Here is a 17,111-nt window from a genome sequence, read left to right on the forward strand (position 1 = left end):
TATGTGGCCCCGGAAGTAAGGAGCTTCTAGCCTATACATTATAATATTATTATGTGGCCCCGGAAGTAAGGTGCTTCTACTAACCTATACATTATAATATCATTATGTGGCCCCGGAAGTAAGGAGCTTCTAGCCTATACATTATAATATCATTATGTGGTGGCGGAAGGAAGGCGCTTTTAGTCTATACATTATAATATCATTATCTGGTGACGGAAGGAAGGAGCTTCTAACCTATACATTATATTATCATTATGTGGTGACGGAAGGAAGGAGCTTCTAACCTATACATTATATTATCATTATGTGGTGATGGAAGGAAGGCGCTTCTAGTCTATACATTATAGCATTATTATGTGGCACCGGAAGGAAGGAGCTTCTAGCCTATACATTATAATATCATTATGTGGTGACGGAAGGAAGGAGCTTCTAGCCTATACATTATAATATCATTATGTGGTGATGGAAGGAAGCAGCTTCTAGCCTATACATTATAATATCATTATGTGGTGATGGAAGGAAGGAGCTTCTAGCCTATACATTATAATATCATTATGTGGTGATGGAAGGAAGGCGCTTCTAGCCTATACATTATAATATCATTATGTGGTGATGGAAGGAAGGAGCTTCTAGCCTATACATTATAATATCATTATGTGGCACCGGAAGGAAGGAGCTTCTAGCCTATACATTATAATATCATTATGTGGTGATGGAAGGAAGGAGCTTCTAGCCTATACATTATAATATCATTATGTGGCACCGGAAGGAGCTTCTAGCCTATACATTATATTATCATTATGTGGTGATGGAAGGAAGGCGCTTCTAGCCTATACATTATATTATCATTATGTAGTACCGGAAGAAAGGTGCTTCTAGCCTATACATTATAATATCATTATGTGGTGATGGAAGGAAGGAGCTTCTAGCCTATACATTATAATATCATTATGTGGTGATGGAAGGAAGGCGCTTCTAGCCTATACATTATAATATTATTATGTGGTGATGGAAGGAAGGCGCTTCTAGCCTATACATTATAATATCATTATGTGGCATCGGAAGGAAGGCTCTTCTAGTCTATACATTATATTATCATTATGTGGTGATGGAAGGAAGGAGCTTCTAGCCTATACATTATAATATTATTATGTGGCACCGGAAGGAAGGAGCTTCTAGCCTATACATTATATTATCATTATGTGGTGATGGAAGGAAGGAGCTTCTAACCTATACATTATAATATTATTATGTGGTGATGGAAGGAAGGCGCTTCTAGCCTATACATTATATTATCATTGTGTGGTGATGGAAGGAAGGAGCTTTTAGCCTGTCCATTATATTATCATTATGTGGTGATGGAAGGAAGGAGCTTCTAGCCCAGGGGTGGGCAAACTTTTTGACTCGCGGGCCACAATGGGTTCTAAAATTTGACAGAGGGGCCGGGCCAGGAGCATTTGGAGGGAGTGTTTGGGCCGGATATACTAGTGTGTGCAAACCTCATAGCACAGTAAGAACACTACAACCCAATTTATTAACTGTCTTTCAAATGTGAAAAATAGCCCTTATCAGTTAATAAATTTGTCTCAAGGAATATGCAAGATATGGCATTTACATACTATTTCGCAGATACTGGGAGGAGGAAATGTAAATAGATTAAAATAACATACGCACTGTGATTTATCAAGAAAAAAGTTCTGTTGACTCTGTAAATGAGCTGCCAACCTCTGAGCAGTAGCCGCCCGTTCTTGTGTTGACTGCTTGCTAGCATAGTTTGCATGCTTCGTGGCAAAGTGACGGCTGATATTGTACTCTTTGAAAACCGAAGGGCTTAATGGTGACGTGAAACGAAGTGAAAATTAAAGTGAAATAAAGAGAAATACGCGCCACATTAACCCCTTAATGACCGGGCCATTTTGCACGTTAATGACCAAGGATTATTTTTTGTTTTTCCACGGTCGCATTCCAAGAGTCGTAACTCTTTTTTTATTCCGTCGACATAGCCGTATAAGGGCTTGTTTTTTCCGGGACGAGTTGTATTTTGTAATTGTACCATTTTTAGATGCTTATAACATATTGATTAACTTTTATTAACTTTATTTTAGGAGAGAATTGAAAATAAGCAGCTATTCCAGCATTAATTTTCACGTTATAAATTTACGCCGTTTACTATGCAGCGTAAATAACATGTTAACTTTATTCTATGGGTCGGCACGATTACAGGGATACCAAATGTGTAAAGGTTTTATATGTTTTTTCTACGTTTGCACAATAAAAACCCTTTTAGAAAAAAATTACTTGTTTTTGCATCGCCGCGTTCCAAGAGGCGTAATTTTTTTATTTTTCCGTCGATGTGGCCGTACGTGGGATTGATTTTTGCGGGACAATGTGTAGTTTTCATTAGTACTATTTTGGGGTACATAGGACTTATAGATGAACTTTTATTTTATTTTTTATGGGGGGAATGGGAGAAAAGAGAGAATTTTGCCGTTGTTTTTTGCGTTTTCTTTGGACGCCGTTCATCCGGCGGTTTAATTGTGTTCATTTTATTGGTCAAGTTGTTACGATCGCGGGGATACCATATATGTGTATGTGTGATTTGTTTTGACCGTTTTATTAAATAAAACCACTTTTTGGGGCAAAACAGTAGTTTTATTTGACTTTGACTGTAATTTTTTTTATTTTTTTTTTCACAAACTTTATTTAACGGTTTTACTTTTTTTTTTTTAGTCCCACCAGGGGACTTCACTATGCGATATGCCGATCGCATATATAATGCTTTGGTATACTTCGTATACCAAAGCATTATTGCCTGTCAGTGTAAAACTGACAGGCAACCTGTTAGGTCATGCCTCTGGCATCGCCTAACAGGCAGATGCTGAAGACAGACCTGGGGGTCTTTGTTAGACCCCCGGCTGTCATGGAAACCCGACGGCGACCCGCGATTTGTTTGCGGGGGCGCCGATCGGGAGACAGAGGGAGCTCCCCCCTCTGTCAAACACATTAAATGCCGCTGTCACTGTTGACAGCGGCATTTAATGGGTTAAACTGCCGGAATCGGCGCGTGCTTCGATTCCGGCAGTTGCAGCAGGAGCCAGGCTGTGTATAACAGCCGTGCTCCTGCCGCTGATCGCGTGGGTAAACTGTCAGTACCCGCGCGATCACAGGACGGATATATCCGTCCTCCTGCGCGAACTAGCAGCTGCTGAGGACGGATATATCTTGGACAAGTTCGGCGGGCCGGATTAAAAAGCCTAACGGGCCGTATGTGGCCCGCGGGCCGTAGTTTGCCCATGTCTGTTCTAGCCTATACATTATAATATCATTATGTGGTGACGGAAGGAAGGAGCTTCTAACCTATACATTATATTATCATTATGTGGTGATGGAAGGAAGGCGCTTCTAGCCTATACATTATAATATCATTATGTGGTGATGGAAGGAAAGAGCTTCTAACCTATACATTATAATATCATTATGTGGTGATGGAAGGAAGGAGCTTCTAGCCTATACATTATAATATCATTATGTGGTGATGGAAGGAAGGAGCTTCTAGCCTATACATTATAATATCATTATGTGGTGACGGAAGGAAGGAGCTTCTAACCTATACATTATATTATCATTATGTGGTGATGGAAGGAAGGCGCTTCTAACCTATACATTATAATATCATTATGTGGTGACGGAAGGAAGGAGCTTCTAGCCTATACATTATATTATCATTATGTGGTGATCGAAGGAAGGAGCTTCTAACCTATACATTATAATATCATTATGTGGTGATGGAAGGAAGGAGCTTCTAGCCTATACATTATAATATCATTATGTGGTGATGGAAGGAAGGCGCTTCTAGCCTATACATAATATTATCATTATGTGGTGATGGAAGGAAGGCGCTTCTAGTCTATACATAATATTATCATTATGTGGTGATGGAAGGAAGGCGCTTCTAGTCTATACATTATAGCATTATTATGTGGCACCGGAAGGAAGGAGCTTCTAGCCTATACATTATAATATCATTATGTGGTGATGGAAGGAAGGAGCTTCTAGACTATACATTATAATATCATTATGTGGTGATGGAAGGAAGGAGCTTCTAGCCTATACATTATATTATCATTATGTGGTGATGGAAGGAAGGAGCTTCTAGCCTATATATTATAATATCATTATGTGGTGATGGAAGGAAGGAGATTCTAGTCTATACATTATAATATCATTATGTGGTGATGGAAGGAAGGCACTTCTAGTCTATACATTATAATATTATTATGTGGTGATGGAAGGAAGGTGCTTCTAGCCTATACATTATAATATCATTATGTGGTGAAGGAAGGAAGGCGCTTCTAGCCTATACTGTAAAGGATCTGCCAGGCACAACTTCTGTATCTACGCACATGGGTAATCAGTCTGCACCTGGTTCTATGTCTCTGAGACTGACTCCATCTTCCACCACTCAGGATGGCAGGCTTAGGAGTGGGAGTATAAATATATAGACTCCAAACAGAGTTGTATTAATGGCTGGAGACTGCATAAAGCACCACTGTCCCCCCAAAATCATCTAGGCAGCTCCATACACAGATAGTTATAACACAAAGAGACAAAAGAGCCTTTTGACGCCAATGTATCAATATATAAAAAGTTATAAATTTTCTTAGGACAAACAATATATAAATTAAAAGATGAACCAGCAAGTATGACTCTAGTAAAGTTACGGAGGCCGCACTCACAACCTGCTACACACTATAATATATGGGCAAGCATGTACACATAGCTGTATGGACCACCCCACAGTTATAATCAAAGACAATGCATAGCATGGGGTTGACTGGTCAAATCAAGGGACTTACCCATGTGTGTAACAGAAAGTAAAAGAGTGTCTGCTCCGCCGTATACCCTGACGCGCGTTTCGCCACGAAAAGCTTCCTCAAGGGGATATATGACCATGTATGTCCCGCCGCTGCCCCTTTATAGTGTCCGTGTCCATTGATTAAAACGGTGCACAGCGGCGCATCAACGCTGAAGCAGCCGCAAGCGAGGCAAACCCCACATCCGGCTCCAGGCACGGCAGCGCACATCCGGAGTCCCGACGCGTGACGGGAGTTCCGGACATGCGCAATGTGCCCTCGGAGACGGAGGGGGGATGCCCCGCACCCAGCCGCCACAGCGGACATGCGCACAGCACCGCCGAATCAAGGACAATGGAATCTACACATGTATGTCTCCACTGGCCGATCATCACAGCCACTCACAAATAAGACGCATCGCAAATATGCGTCCCAGTATATATAATTCCCACTATCTCCAAATAAATCCCATGACCCCTCCCATTCCCAATGGAAAGGAGCATTAGTTATTGAGTATAATGATATGTAAGGCCATAAGGAATAATAAACATTGATAGGATACAAGTTACTGTAGCTATATACTGATATGTGTATAGTAGAGGATGATATCCTCAACCCATATGTATATATATCAACAGCAGTCATAGCGCCCCCTATTGGCCCCAAGAAAAAGGGGCCAAATTGTATACAGAAAGATAAACATTTATAGTGACATTGCATACACAAAGCTGACCCCAATTATTACGTCTGTACAGTGTATTAATGACAAAGTGTAAATATTCATCATGCCCACTATATATTACTTTGATCCCATATGTACTATGATAGTGAATACAAATACAGTATTAATAATAGTTGCGACAATATATAACAAACAAACAAACCACGCAAAAAATAATAAATATGACTCCATACCAAGATAGAGATAAAAGGAAACAAAAATATACAATGTGAAAAACAAATAATATAAAATAAGTAATTAAAGATGCATATATAAAAAAATAAATAAATAAAGTGCATATGTGACCTAAATTAGTAATTCATCATATAGAATAATGTAATAAGAACAGTGAGAAGTAGTAGATAAAAATAAAAAGTATATACATATGGGAGGGGCATGAGATACGTATATACGTCAATAAACAGATCAACACTTATATATCTATATACAGTCGGTGTTGCGTCATCCAAGTCCATGATTACAAAGAGGTGCATGTCAAGGGGCAGATGTCATTGTCCCTATATAGGAGCACTATTGGCATTGCAGTTTTCTTGGGAGTGTTGTCCCGCGAGGGTTCATAGGGTTCAGGCCGATTCCAAAGGACACAATAGGGGGCTTGGTCAATTACTCGTCATATCTAGTGAAAAGACATATAAAATACATAGAATTAAAAATACAGATAAGGACATACATAGGTGGTAGGGACTGTGAGATAAGCCTATAGAAATGGAACAAAACTAAGATTCTCATTGAGTCCCCGTGGAGTCATGGATCCCAACATAACTATCCATTTGCTTTCCCTTTGCGCCAAAACCTTCTTCGCATTACCCCCCCTGATGCCACAGTGTATCCTATCAATACCTTTCACCAAAAAGGTTTTTGGATTGGAACCATGGTGAAGTTTAAAGTGTCGGGGTATCGTTTTTAATTGTGTTAAGTCATCAACCGTGCTAGCGTTCACAATATCCCGCACATGTTCTCGGGTGCGGATTCGCAGTTCTCGGGAAGTTAGTCCAACGTATATCTTGGAACACCCACATGTAGCAAGATAGATGACATAAGCGGTACTACACGAGATATAGTCCCGGATCTCGAAATGACGTACTCCATCTGCAGACGAAAAGTCAGTTGCACGACATATGTTGGCACAGGCTCTTCATTTGCCACAGGGGAAGCAGCCCCTCCTAGGTCCACTTGAGCCAAAGAGCGCCGTCTGACGTGGGACATAATGGCTTTTCACCAACAGATCCCTCAGGTTCCTAGCTCTTCTGGCTGTCATGAGAGGTCTGTCAGACAAATTCTGAGCTAGTTGTGGTTCAGACATAAGAATGGGCCAGTGTCTCTCTAAGATGCCACACATCTTATTCCACTGTCCATTATAGGTCGATATGAACCGTACCCCGGGTTCCTTATCCTGTTGCTGTTTTGGTATAAGGAGATTCCGGCGTGGCGTTGTTTTTGCTCTCCTATAGCCAGATTTTATAGCTCTCTTACTATAGCCTCGTTCCAAAAATCTCTCCCTTAAATCTGTGGCTTGATGTTCAAACAATGCATCAGAGGAACAGATCCGCCTCATCCTGAGAAATTGACCAACCGGGATGGCTTTGATCGTGGATGGAGTATGGGATGATGAGGCATGCAGCAGCGAATTAACCGATGTAGACTTACGGAATACATCCGTATGCAGGTAACCCTCACTATCCGAAAAAATTCGTATATCCAAAAATTCCACCTGTTGCCGGTGGTATTTGTATGTCAATTTGATGTTAAATGGGTTTTGGTTAAGCTGCTGCATGAATCCCAACAGGCCAGACTCCGATCCCTGCCATATGAAAAAAATGTCATCAATGTATCTCAGCCACATCTGCACCTGGTCGGCAGCGCGGGCGCCGTCCCCCAGGAAAACCTGCCTCTCCCAGAGACCCAGAAACAGGTTCGCATAGGACGGCGCACACGCCGCCCCCATGGCGGTACCCTGTCTCTGCAAGTAGAAACAGTCCTTGAATACAAACAGATTGTGGCTGAGAATAAACTGTAAGGGTATGTGCACACACACTAATTACGTCCGTAAGTGACGGACGTATTTCGGCCGCAAGTCCCGGACCGAACACAGTGCAGGGAGCACTGTCCCGTACTGAAAACATGATTACAGTACGGGACAGTTGTCCTGCAGCGAGGCAGGGACTCCTAGCATCGTACAGGAAGGAAGATCCTGCTTGTATTTTGCCTCCTGGTATAGTTGTTTCTTCTATTGATTCTGATTTAGTCTCTGAAATTGCGGCTGATCAAGGTTCAGCTCCCGGGAACCTTCCTGAGAACAAGCTGTTTGTTCCCCTGCAACTCCGGCTAAGGGTACTTAGGGACACTATCTGGTCATCCAGGCATCCTGGGTAGCAAACACCTCATTGCCAGAAACTATTGGTGGCCTGGGTTGCCTAAAGACGTTAAGGCCTACGTCGCCGCTTGTGAGGTTTGTGCCAGGTCCAAGACTCCCAAGTCCCGACCAGCGGGCTTACTACGTTCTTTGCCCATTCCCCAGAGACCTTGGACCCATATCTCCATGGATTTTATCACCGATTTGCCTCCATCTCAAGGCAAGTCGGTGGTGTGGGTGGTAGTAGACTGCTTCAGTAAGATGTGCCACTTTGTGCCCCTAACGAAACTACCCAATGCCAAGATGTTAGCTACCTTGTTTGTCAAACACATCCTGCGTCTCCATGGGGTCCCTGTCAATATTGTTTCGGACAGAGGGGTACAATTTGTTTCATTGTTTTGGAGAGCCTTCTGTAAAAAGTTGGAGATTGATCTGTCCTTCTCCTCTGCCTTCCATCCTGAAACTAATGGCCAAACTGAGAGGACTAATCAGTCTCTAGAACAATATTTAAGGTGTTTTATCTCTGACTGTCAATATGATTGGGTCTCATTCATTCCCCTCGCCGAATTTTCCCTTAATAACCGGGTCAGTAACTCGTCAGGGGTCCCCCCATTTTTCTGTAATTTTGGGTTTAATCCACGGTTCTCCTCCGTTTCACCTGGTAGTTCCAACAATCCCGAGGTAGAGATCGTTCATCGGGAACTGTGCACATTCTGGCCCATGTTCAGAAGAACCTAGAGGCGTCCCAGAGTATACAAAAAACTCAGGCAGATAGAAGACGTTCTGCTAACCCCTTGTTTATGGTCGGGGATCTGGTGTGGTTATCATGTAAGAACTTGCGCCTTAAGGTCCCGTCCAAGAAGTTTGCTCCCCGGTTTATAGGGCCTTATAAGGTCATTGAAGTCCTCAATCCTGTCTCCTTCCGACTGGAGTTGCACCCATCTTTTCGTATACACGACGTGTTTCATGCCTCCCTCCTTAAACGCTGCTCCCCGTCCTGGGCTCCCTCGAGGAAACCTCCTGTTCCCGTTCTCACCCCTGAGGGGGTGGAATTCGAGGTGGCCAAGATTGTGGACAGCAAGATGGTCCAAGGCTGCCTCCAGTACCTGGTCCATTGGAGAGGATACGGGCCTGAGGAGAGGACTTGGGTACCCGCCCGGGATGTTCACGCTGGGGTATTGGTCAGGAAGTTCCACCTTCGTTTCCCCAATAAACCAGGTCCACTTAGAAAGGGTCCGGTGGCCCCTCATAAAAGGGGGGGTACTGTAAAGGATCTGCCAGGCACAACTTCTGTGTATACGCCCATGGGTAATCAGTCTGCACCTGGTTCTATGTCTCTGAGACTGACTCCATTTTCCACCACTCAGGATGGCAGGCTTAGGAGTGGGAGAGCCTATCGCAGCCTGGCCAGACGGAGCTAGCTCCCGCCCTCTGTCTATTTATACCTGCCTTTCCTGTTCCTCCTTTGCTTGTGATTCTTCTCGTGTGGTTTCCTGGCCTTGCTGCAGCTCCTAGCTATTTGACCTTGCTTCATACCGACCCCGGCTTACTGACTACTCTCCTGCTCTGCGTTTGGTACCTCGTACATATCTGGTTTGACTCGGCTCGTTCACCTCTCTTGTTGCTCACGGTGTTGCCGTGGGCAACTGCCCCATTTCCCTTTGCTTGTGTCCCCTTGTCTGTTTGTCTGTCGTGCACCTACTGAGCGTAGGGACCGTCGCCCAGTTGTACCCCGTCGCCTAGGGCGGGTCGTTGCAAGTAGGCAGGGACTGAGTGGTGGGTAGATTAGGGCTCACTGTCTGTTTCCCTACCCCCTGTCATTACATATACATTATAATATCATTATGTGGCCCCGGGAAGGAAGGCGCTTCTAGCCTATACATTATAATATCATTATGTGGTGATGGAAGGAAGGAGCTTCTAGTCTATACATCATAATATCATTATGTGGTGATGGAAGGAAGGTGCTTCTAGCCTATAAATTATATTATCATTATGTGGTGACGGAAGGAAGGCGCTTCTAGCCTATACATTATAATATCATTATGTGGCACCGGAAGGAAGGAGCTTCTAGCCTATACATTATAATATCATTATGTGGTGACGGAAGGAAGGTGCTTCTAGCCTATACATTATAATGTCATTATGTGATACCTGAAGGAAGGCACTTCTAGCCTATACATTATAATATCACTATGTGGTGACGGAAGGAAGGTTCTTCTATTCTATACATTATAATATCATTATGTGGCACCGGAAGGAAAGAGCTTCTAGCCTATACATTATATCATTATTATGTGGCACCTGAAGGAAGGCGCTTCTAGCCTGTGATGTTGCATTATGTGTGGTTTATTGTGAGTCCTCAGCAGAGAGGAATGACTCTGTAATCAGGTACCACAGGTCGTGTCTCCAGCCTATGAACAATCAGATGAGTCAGAGGTGCAGTCCACAAGACAAGGTGTCCTCATTGTCCAGTCTCCACAGGGGGTCATGAGGAGACACCACAGTTATATTCCGCTCAGGCGCAGACCAGCAAACAAAGCAGATCCAATGGAACCCTAAAAAAATATGCTATGCGCCTTTGCAGACACTGAACGGGACTGGGAGCAATACCTGCCACATCTCCTGTTTGCCTACTGGGAGGTACCCCAAGAGTCAGCCGGATTTTCCCCTTTTGAACTCTCTATGGTCGGAAGGTCTGTGGGCCCCTGACCCTTCTAAAGGAATACTGGGAGGGAGATATCACTGTGATGGTGCGTAATGTGTGGTTTATCGTGAGCCCTCAGCAGAGAGGAATGACTGTAATCAGGTACCACAGGTCGTGTCTACGGCCTATGGACAATCAGACAAGTCAGAGGTGAAGTCCACAAGACATAAAGTGTTGTCATTGTCCAGTCCCCACAGGGGGTCATCAAGAGACACCACAGTTATATTCAGCCCAGGTGCAGACCAGCAAACAAAGCAGATCCAATTATCTCCCCAAACCCCCCCCCCCCCCCCCCGTGTGTCCTTATCCCGCCTGTGGCAATACACATAATAGTACGAAGGGCACAACTGACAGACAGTAGAACTACAAACTAAATTCATTATAATGATGGTGACTAGAAACTGCCAAGATGTTCCTCCCCCCCCTGAGGGGTATTTTAGGGCTTGTCCTGGGGAGGATGGAGATCTTCTGATCTTCTGGATTTAGACCTTCAGGAGAGCTGAAGCTGAGGCCAGCGCTCTGAAGATGTTCCTGTGATCACCTTATTTTGTGGACTGTGTGTTGTTCCTGCATTGAACGCGACTTGTTCTGTCAGCATTGGATGCAATAAACCCTGTTGGAGTTGCCCTGTCGTCACTGGCTCTGTTGATCGTGTATTAATCCAACGAACCCCATGACAATCACTGACACTGGAGTGCCTGTCATTCCATATGTTCTGGAATTTCGAGGTCGCATTACACGACTTACTACCTTGGCTAAATAACACCTGCAACAGGCCCACTGCCGCCAGAAGACCTGGTATGATCGGAAAGCCAGGACCCGTGAGTTTATTGAAGGACAACAAGTGCTCATGATTGTCTCTGTCCCTGCCAACATGCTGCAAGCAACATGGGATGGTCCTTACCGAGTTATCCGAAAACTTAATGATATTAACTACATCATTGCCATAGACCCTAGTGGCCGGCGACAAAAGACTGTCCACATCAACATGCTGAAAGAGTACCACGACCGATCCCTGCCTGTTTTGGCCATCTGCTGTCCCCCTAGTGATAAGGAAGGAGATGACTCCCTCCCGGACCTTCTGCATCTGGCTCGAGCTGGAGATACTGTGAACCAAGTGCCCCTAGGACTCCATCTGTCAGATATCCAAAAGATGATATTGTCGCCTTGCTGGGACCGAGAGATTCCGCTTTCTCCTCAGCCCCTGGACGGACAACTCTCACCAGTCACCATGTGGAAACTCCAGGACCACGCCCCATCCAGCAGGCCCCCTACCGAGTTCCAGAGGCCGTTCGGGACATGATCAAGAGTGAACTGGCAGACATGAAACAACTTGGGATTATTAGGCCAACCCAGAGCCCCTGGGCCTCCCCTGTGGTACTGGTGCCCAAAAAGGATGGCACAACGCGATTCTGCGTAGATTACCGGCACCTAAACAATGCCACCAAAAGTGACGCGTACCCTATGCCCCGGATTGACGATCTACTGGGTCAGCTGGCCAGTGCTCGATTTGTAACTACATTAGACTTGAGCAAGGGGTACTGGCAGATACCCCCTAACAGAGGATGCACGGGAGCGATCTGCGTTTATTACCCCCTTTGGACTCTTTGAGTTCCTGGGAATGCCCTTTGGGATGAAAAATGCCCCAGCAACCTTCCAATAATTGGTAGACCGGCTGTTAGAACAATGTCAGGACTTTGCCTGTGCATACTTGGATGATATTGTCAATTTCAGCACATCATGGAAGGAACATCTTAAACACTTGGGCATAGTGCTAGATCATATTCTTGCAGCAGGACTAACAATTCGCCCTGATAAATGCCAGTTGGGTATGGCTGAGGTGCAGTATCTGGGGCACAGAGTAGGAGGTGGGATCTTCTGGATTTAGACCTTCAGGAGAGCTGAAGCTGAGGCCGGCGTTCTGAAGATGTTCCTTTGATCACCTTATTTTGTGGACTGTGTGTTGTTCCTGCATTGAAGGCGACTTGTTCTGTCAGCATTGGATGCAATAAACCCTGTTGGAGTTGCCCTGTTGTCACTGGCTCTGTTGATCGTGTATTAACCTAACGAACCCCTTGACAGTTGCATTATATCACATTGTATCACATTATGTCACATTATATCACATATCATTTTATATCACATGTTTTGTTATAATTGTAATCCTCTATACTGGCTGCCAGGCGCTGAAACGAATGTAACCAAGATACGTCCTCTTTCTTAGACAGACTATGAATCTTTTCAGCTTGCGGTGAGACATCTAAAAAGAAAAATAAAGGTCAAAGAGTTACATAAGTCATGGAAAAGGGAGAGAACCTCCAGCTCACCGGTGTAAGGTTTAGGTTAGGTTTTGAACTAGTTTTGGTTCGCATCCATTCATACTATTTAGCCACTCCTTAATTCTTGGTATCTACCAATTACCAGCATTTGCATATTGGCCTCCTCAGCTGATTGATCAGCATATAAGGATACCTCAGACACACGGTCTTTAACTTATTTGCTATGACTAAGAACGCAGACTGCGTTCGAAACGCGTAGGCTCAGGTTCAAGTCCTGACTACTCACACCTTGGGACTGCGTCTCCCTTCTATTTTATTCTTCCTCCAATAAACTTGGGACTTCGGTTTCCCTTTTAACTTACCATCAGCGCTGGATCAATTCTTCTCTACAATTGCTGTTACATAAGTCAGTAGCAAAAATGTCAATAGATTTAGAGAATAAATATATAAATAAATAAATATATAAAGTGGATATATCCCACAGGTAACAGAAAATTTCAGGAAAATCCTAATAGAAGAGCTGAGCTTTATATGGGGTCACACAGAATCACTATAAATAATGGCAGCGGAGTACTGCCTACTATGTAACATGAGATAAATGTGATTGGCTAATTCTGAAGACAATCACATCCCGAATTATAGGAGGGTGTTCACACTTATGCAATCGCATTATTGTAGTTTTTTATTTTTCCCCTATAAAAGATTTCAGTTTGTTTTTCAATGATTCATCTTCATATCCACTGTATATAGGGGTAGTACACAGGCAGTTGTTAGGACAGACCTCAGAATGCCCTAATCGGAAATATAGTCAGACAGCCCTGGGGTCCTTCAATGGATGCTGAGCTGTCTGGACATACAAGGTATTTCAAGGGATTTCCTGTGACACGATAATAGGGGGTCCCTCCTTCTCATTTGACATGACACGCGTTATATGTGAGGAGAGAGGCTGCCGGTGACATGTTATATGTGAGGGGAGAGGCTGCCGGTGACGTGTTACATGTGAGGGGAGAGGCTGCCGGTGACGTGTTACATGTGAGGGGAGAGGCTGCCGGTGACGTGTTACATGTGAGGAGAGAGACTGCCGGTTACGTGTGAGGAGAGAGGCTGTCGGTGACGTGTTACGTGTGAGGGGAAAGGCTGCCGGTGACGTGTTGCATGTGAGGAGAGAGGCTGCAGGTGTCGTGTTACATGTGAGGAGAGAGGCTGACGGGGACGTGTTACATGTGAGGGGAGAGGCTGCCCGTGACGTGTTACATGTGAGGGGAGAGGCTGCCAGTGAGTACTATGTATTAGGAGTAAGGAGCTTGTTATATGTCTCTGTTGTAAGTCATCGGAAGGTCGGAGGTCTCTGGAGTTCCGGGGTCTCTGAGGTGACGTGTTACAAGTGAGGGGAGAGGCTGCCGTTGAGTACTATATATTAGGGGTAAGGAGCTTGTTATGTGTCTCTGTTGTAAGTCATCGGAAGGTTGGAGGTCTCTTGAGTTCCGGGGTCTCTGAGGTGACGTGTTACATCTGAGGGGAGAGGCTGCCCGTGACGTGTTACATGTGAAGAGAGAGGCTGCCGGTGACATGACACGTGTTATATGTGAGGAGAGAGGCTGCCGGTGACATGACACGTGTTATATGTGAGGAGAGAGGCTGCCGGTGACGTGTTATATGTGAGGAGAGAGGCTGCCGGTGACGTGTTACATGTGAGGGGAGAGGCTGCCGGTGAGTACTATATGTTCGGGGTAAGGAGCTTGTTATGTGTCTCTGTTGTAAGTCATCGGAAGGTCAAATGTCTCTGGAGTTCCGGGGTCTCTGAGGTGACGTGTAATAAATGATATTACAGGACATTATATGTAACGGGCAGCTGTCACATTTAATACCAGTCTGATCTGTGGGCCGTTTATTATGGGAAGTGTCGCTCCTGCTCTATTATTCTCAGCCCTCCCTGTATGAGTGTATATAGAGAGCTGTCAATCATTGAGTGATCCCGCCCCCTGGACTCCTAAGCCCAGACACAGCAGGAATTCAACCTCTTAAGGACGTAGTAGTAGAAAATGATTGCGGCCCTTTCTGTATCATCGATTGTTGAATCCACACGATTTTTATCTGACGATACGTTTGATCGTGCGTTTTCCAAAATGGTGTAAAAAGTCTAAAATAAAGTCGGTTCCAGTCCTCCCGGCCGCCGCCTCCACTCGCAGGTGTGGGAAGGTAAGGAGTAGGCGTCCCTAGCGCCCTGGTTTGGGTGTTCGTAACGTTTTTCTTCCATTCATCGCTGTTTTTGGAAGCCGTACTTATTCTTTTGTAGTCTTTTTGGTGTTGGGGAGAAATTTTCGTTTTTCTTGGCACCGTTTTGGTGTAGATAGAAGTCCTGGAATCACCGTATACTGGGGGATGGGGAGGAGAGCCGTCATTCCTGCATTGTCCTCCAGGACCTGACCGGGGTCGCTGTGCGATGTCAATCACGCCGTCTCTTTATTCTTCGTGTCGTTACGATTATGGAGATACCAGATTTCTGTTTTCTTCTGTTTTACTCTTTTTCTACGATATAAATCCTGGATATTTTTATATATTTTATGTTGTCGTGTTTGGAAGAGCCGTCACTGCTTTTATCTCCCGTCTTCGTGGTTTACGAGGTCTTGCGTTTTTGCTGGACGGGTCGCACTTTCGTGGCATCGTGATCGGACACGCACGACTGTTTCTCTTTTATCCATGATCCAGAAACAACATTTCTGGGTTATTTTTGGATTATTTTTCTTCCAGTCGTTATTTTTTTATAGAATATAAACTCCACATAATAAAACATTTTGGAAATAAAAAGTATTTTTTTTTTTTCGTTTCGATTTTGTTATTTCCGTAAACAATTGAAAGCAGCACCCCGCAGTCAAGAGATTAGGGCACTGATGGGCTTACAAGAGGCATCCACTTCCAACCATTTAGGTGCTGCGGTCGTGGCATTAAAGGGGTTAAGCAGCCTGAACGATAGTTCTCTCTAATCCCATCCTTCATACCGGTTGTGTGATACGACTCCCGCAGCTGACCACATGCGTCATAATTTTTTAGCACTTTGGCGGGATTTACCGCCTCAACGCCAATAAATGACCATAATTGTCCCCATTGATTTGAATGGGAGTCAGAGGCATTTTTTCCTAGGCGGCTTTCAGCCACTCGCGGGGAAAAAAAGCGACGTCCTTTCTTGCCGCAGTGCCGTCTCTGACCTCTTATTAAAATCAATGGGAGGCAGAAAAATCGTTGTTCGCTGGTTTTTCCCCGATGTCCTCCATGGCCGTGAAAACCCTGGCAAAAAAGTGCTGGCTGGTCAAGATCTGCCTCAGGAATGCCAGAGGAATTTTATGCAAGATTTTTTTTCTGTGTGAACTAGGACTTATTTTCCCATCGACATCGCAGTATGAGGCCTAAGGCTTTTTTTAGTAGTTTTTTTTAAAGCACCATTTAATTTCCAAAGTAATGCCCTGGGAAAGTTGTGAAAGTTACTTTGTGGAATGAAAAAAAAACAACTTATCGGTCGATTGTTCTTTTTAACTTTAGTTTTATGGCATTTACTGAGCGGAACGTGATTCCGGCAAATACTAAATTTGTATCATTTTTCTTATCTTTACCGCAGCTTCAAAATAAAAAAAACATTTGAATAAAAAACGTTGTCATCATATTCTGAGACATTTTATTATTCCGTCGTAGGTGTCCGCGGGGCGAGCTGTAGTCCTTATTCTACCATTTTGGGCTACATACGACTTTAACTTTTTATTTCACGTGACCAAAACGCATCGATTCTGTATCTTTCATTTTCTAGGGATAAATAATGTTATTTTGTAGAAGTTCAGACTTCTCAGCGATACATTTATGTTTTATGTTTATTTTTTACGTTAGTCTAAAACCTTCTCATCCAGCATGTTCCTTCTCCTGAATGACCCACCAACGATGGACAAAGACCGCAATGAGGTGACCACAAGAATATTAAACTCCACCCTGGAGATCATCTACCTGCTGAGCGGAGAGGTAAACGTTTCTATATTTCTATGTTCTTTATTGTATTATGTAACAAGTTACACATAAGAGGAAGAAGCCAGTGTCCTGTATACCATCTACGAGACCTTCCAAGTGACGGGAAGAAGTGAAGATCAGCCAGCAATATGGTCAGTTATGTGTCATGGTAATAGTAATGTAGAGT

General features: G+C 44.1%; 1 protein-coding gene across 1 annotated transcript in view; it reads left to right on the plus strand.

Moving 5' to 3' along the window:
- LOC142684060 (uncharacterized) overlaps nt 1-17,111 on the plus strand; it is a 74,903-nt gene that overhangs the window by 13,961 nt on the left and 43,831 nt on the right. The window contains exon 2 of the mRNA XM_075847450.1: nt 16,811-16,939. Coding sequence (XP_075703565.1) covers nt 16,832-16,939 — 108 coding nt within the window. The 5' untranslated portion in view covers nt 16,811-16,831. The remainder of the gene's footprint in view (nt 1-16,810; nt 16,940-17,111) is intronic.

The sequence above is a fragment of the Rhinoderma darwinii genome (assembly GCF_050947455.1).
Source record: "Rhinoderma darwinii isolate aRhiDar2 chromosome 4 unlocalized genomic scaffold, aRhiDar2.hap1 SUPER_4_unloc_3, whole genome shotgun sequence".
NCBI lineage: Eukaryota > Metazoa > Chordata > Amphibia > Anura > Rhinodermatidae > Rhinoderma > Rhinoderma darwinii.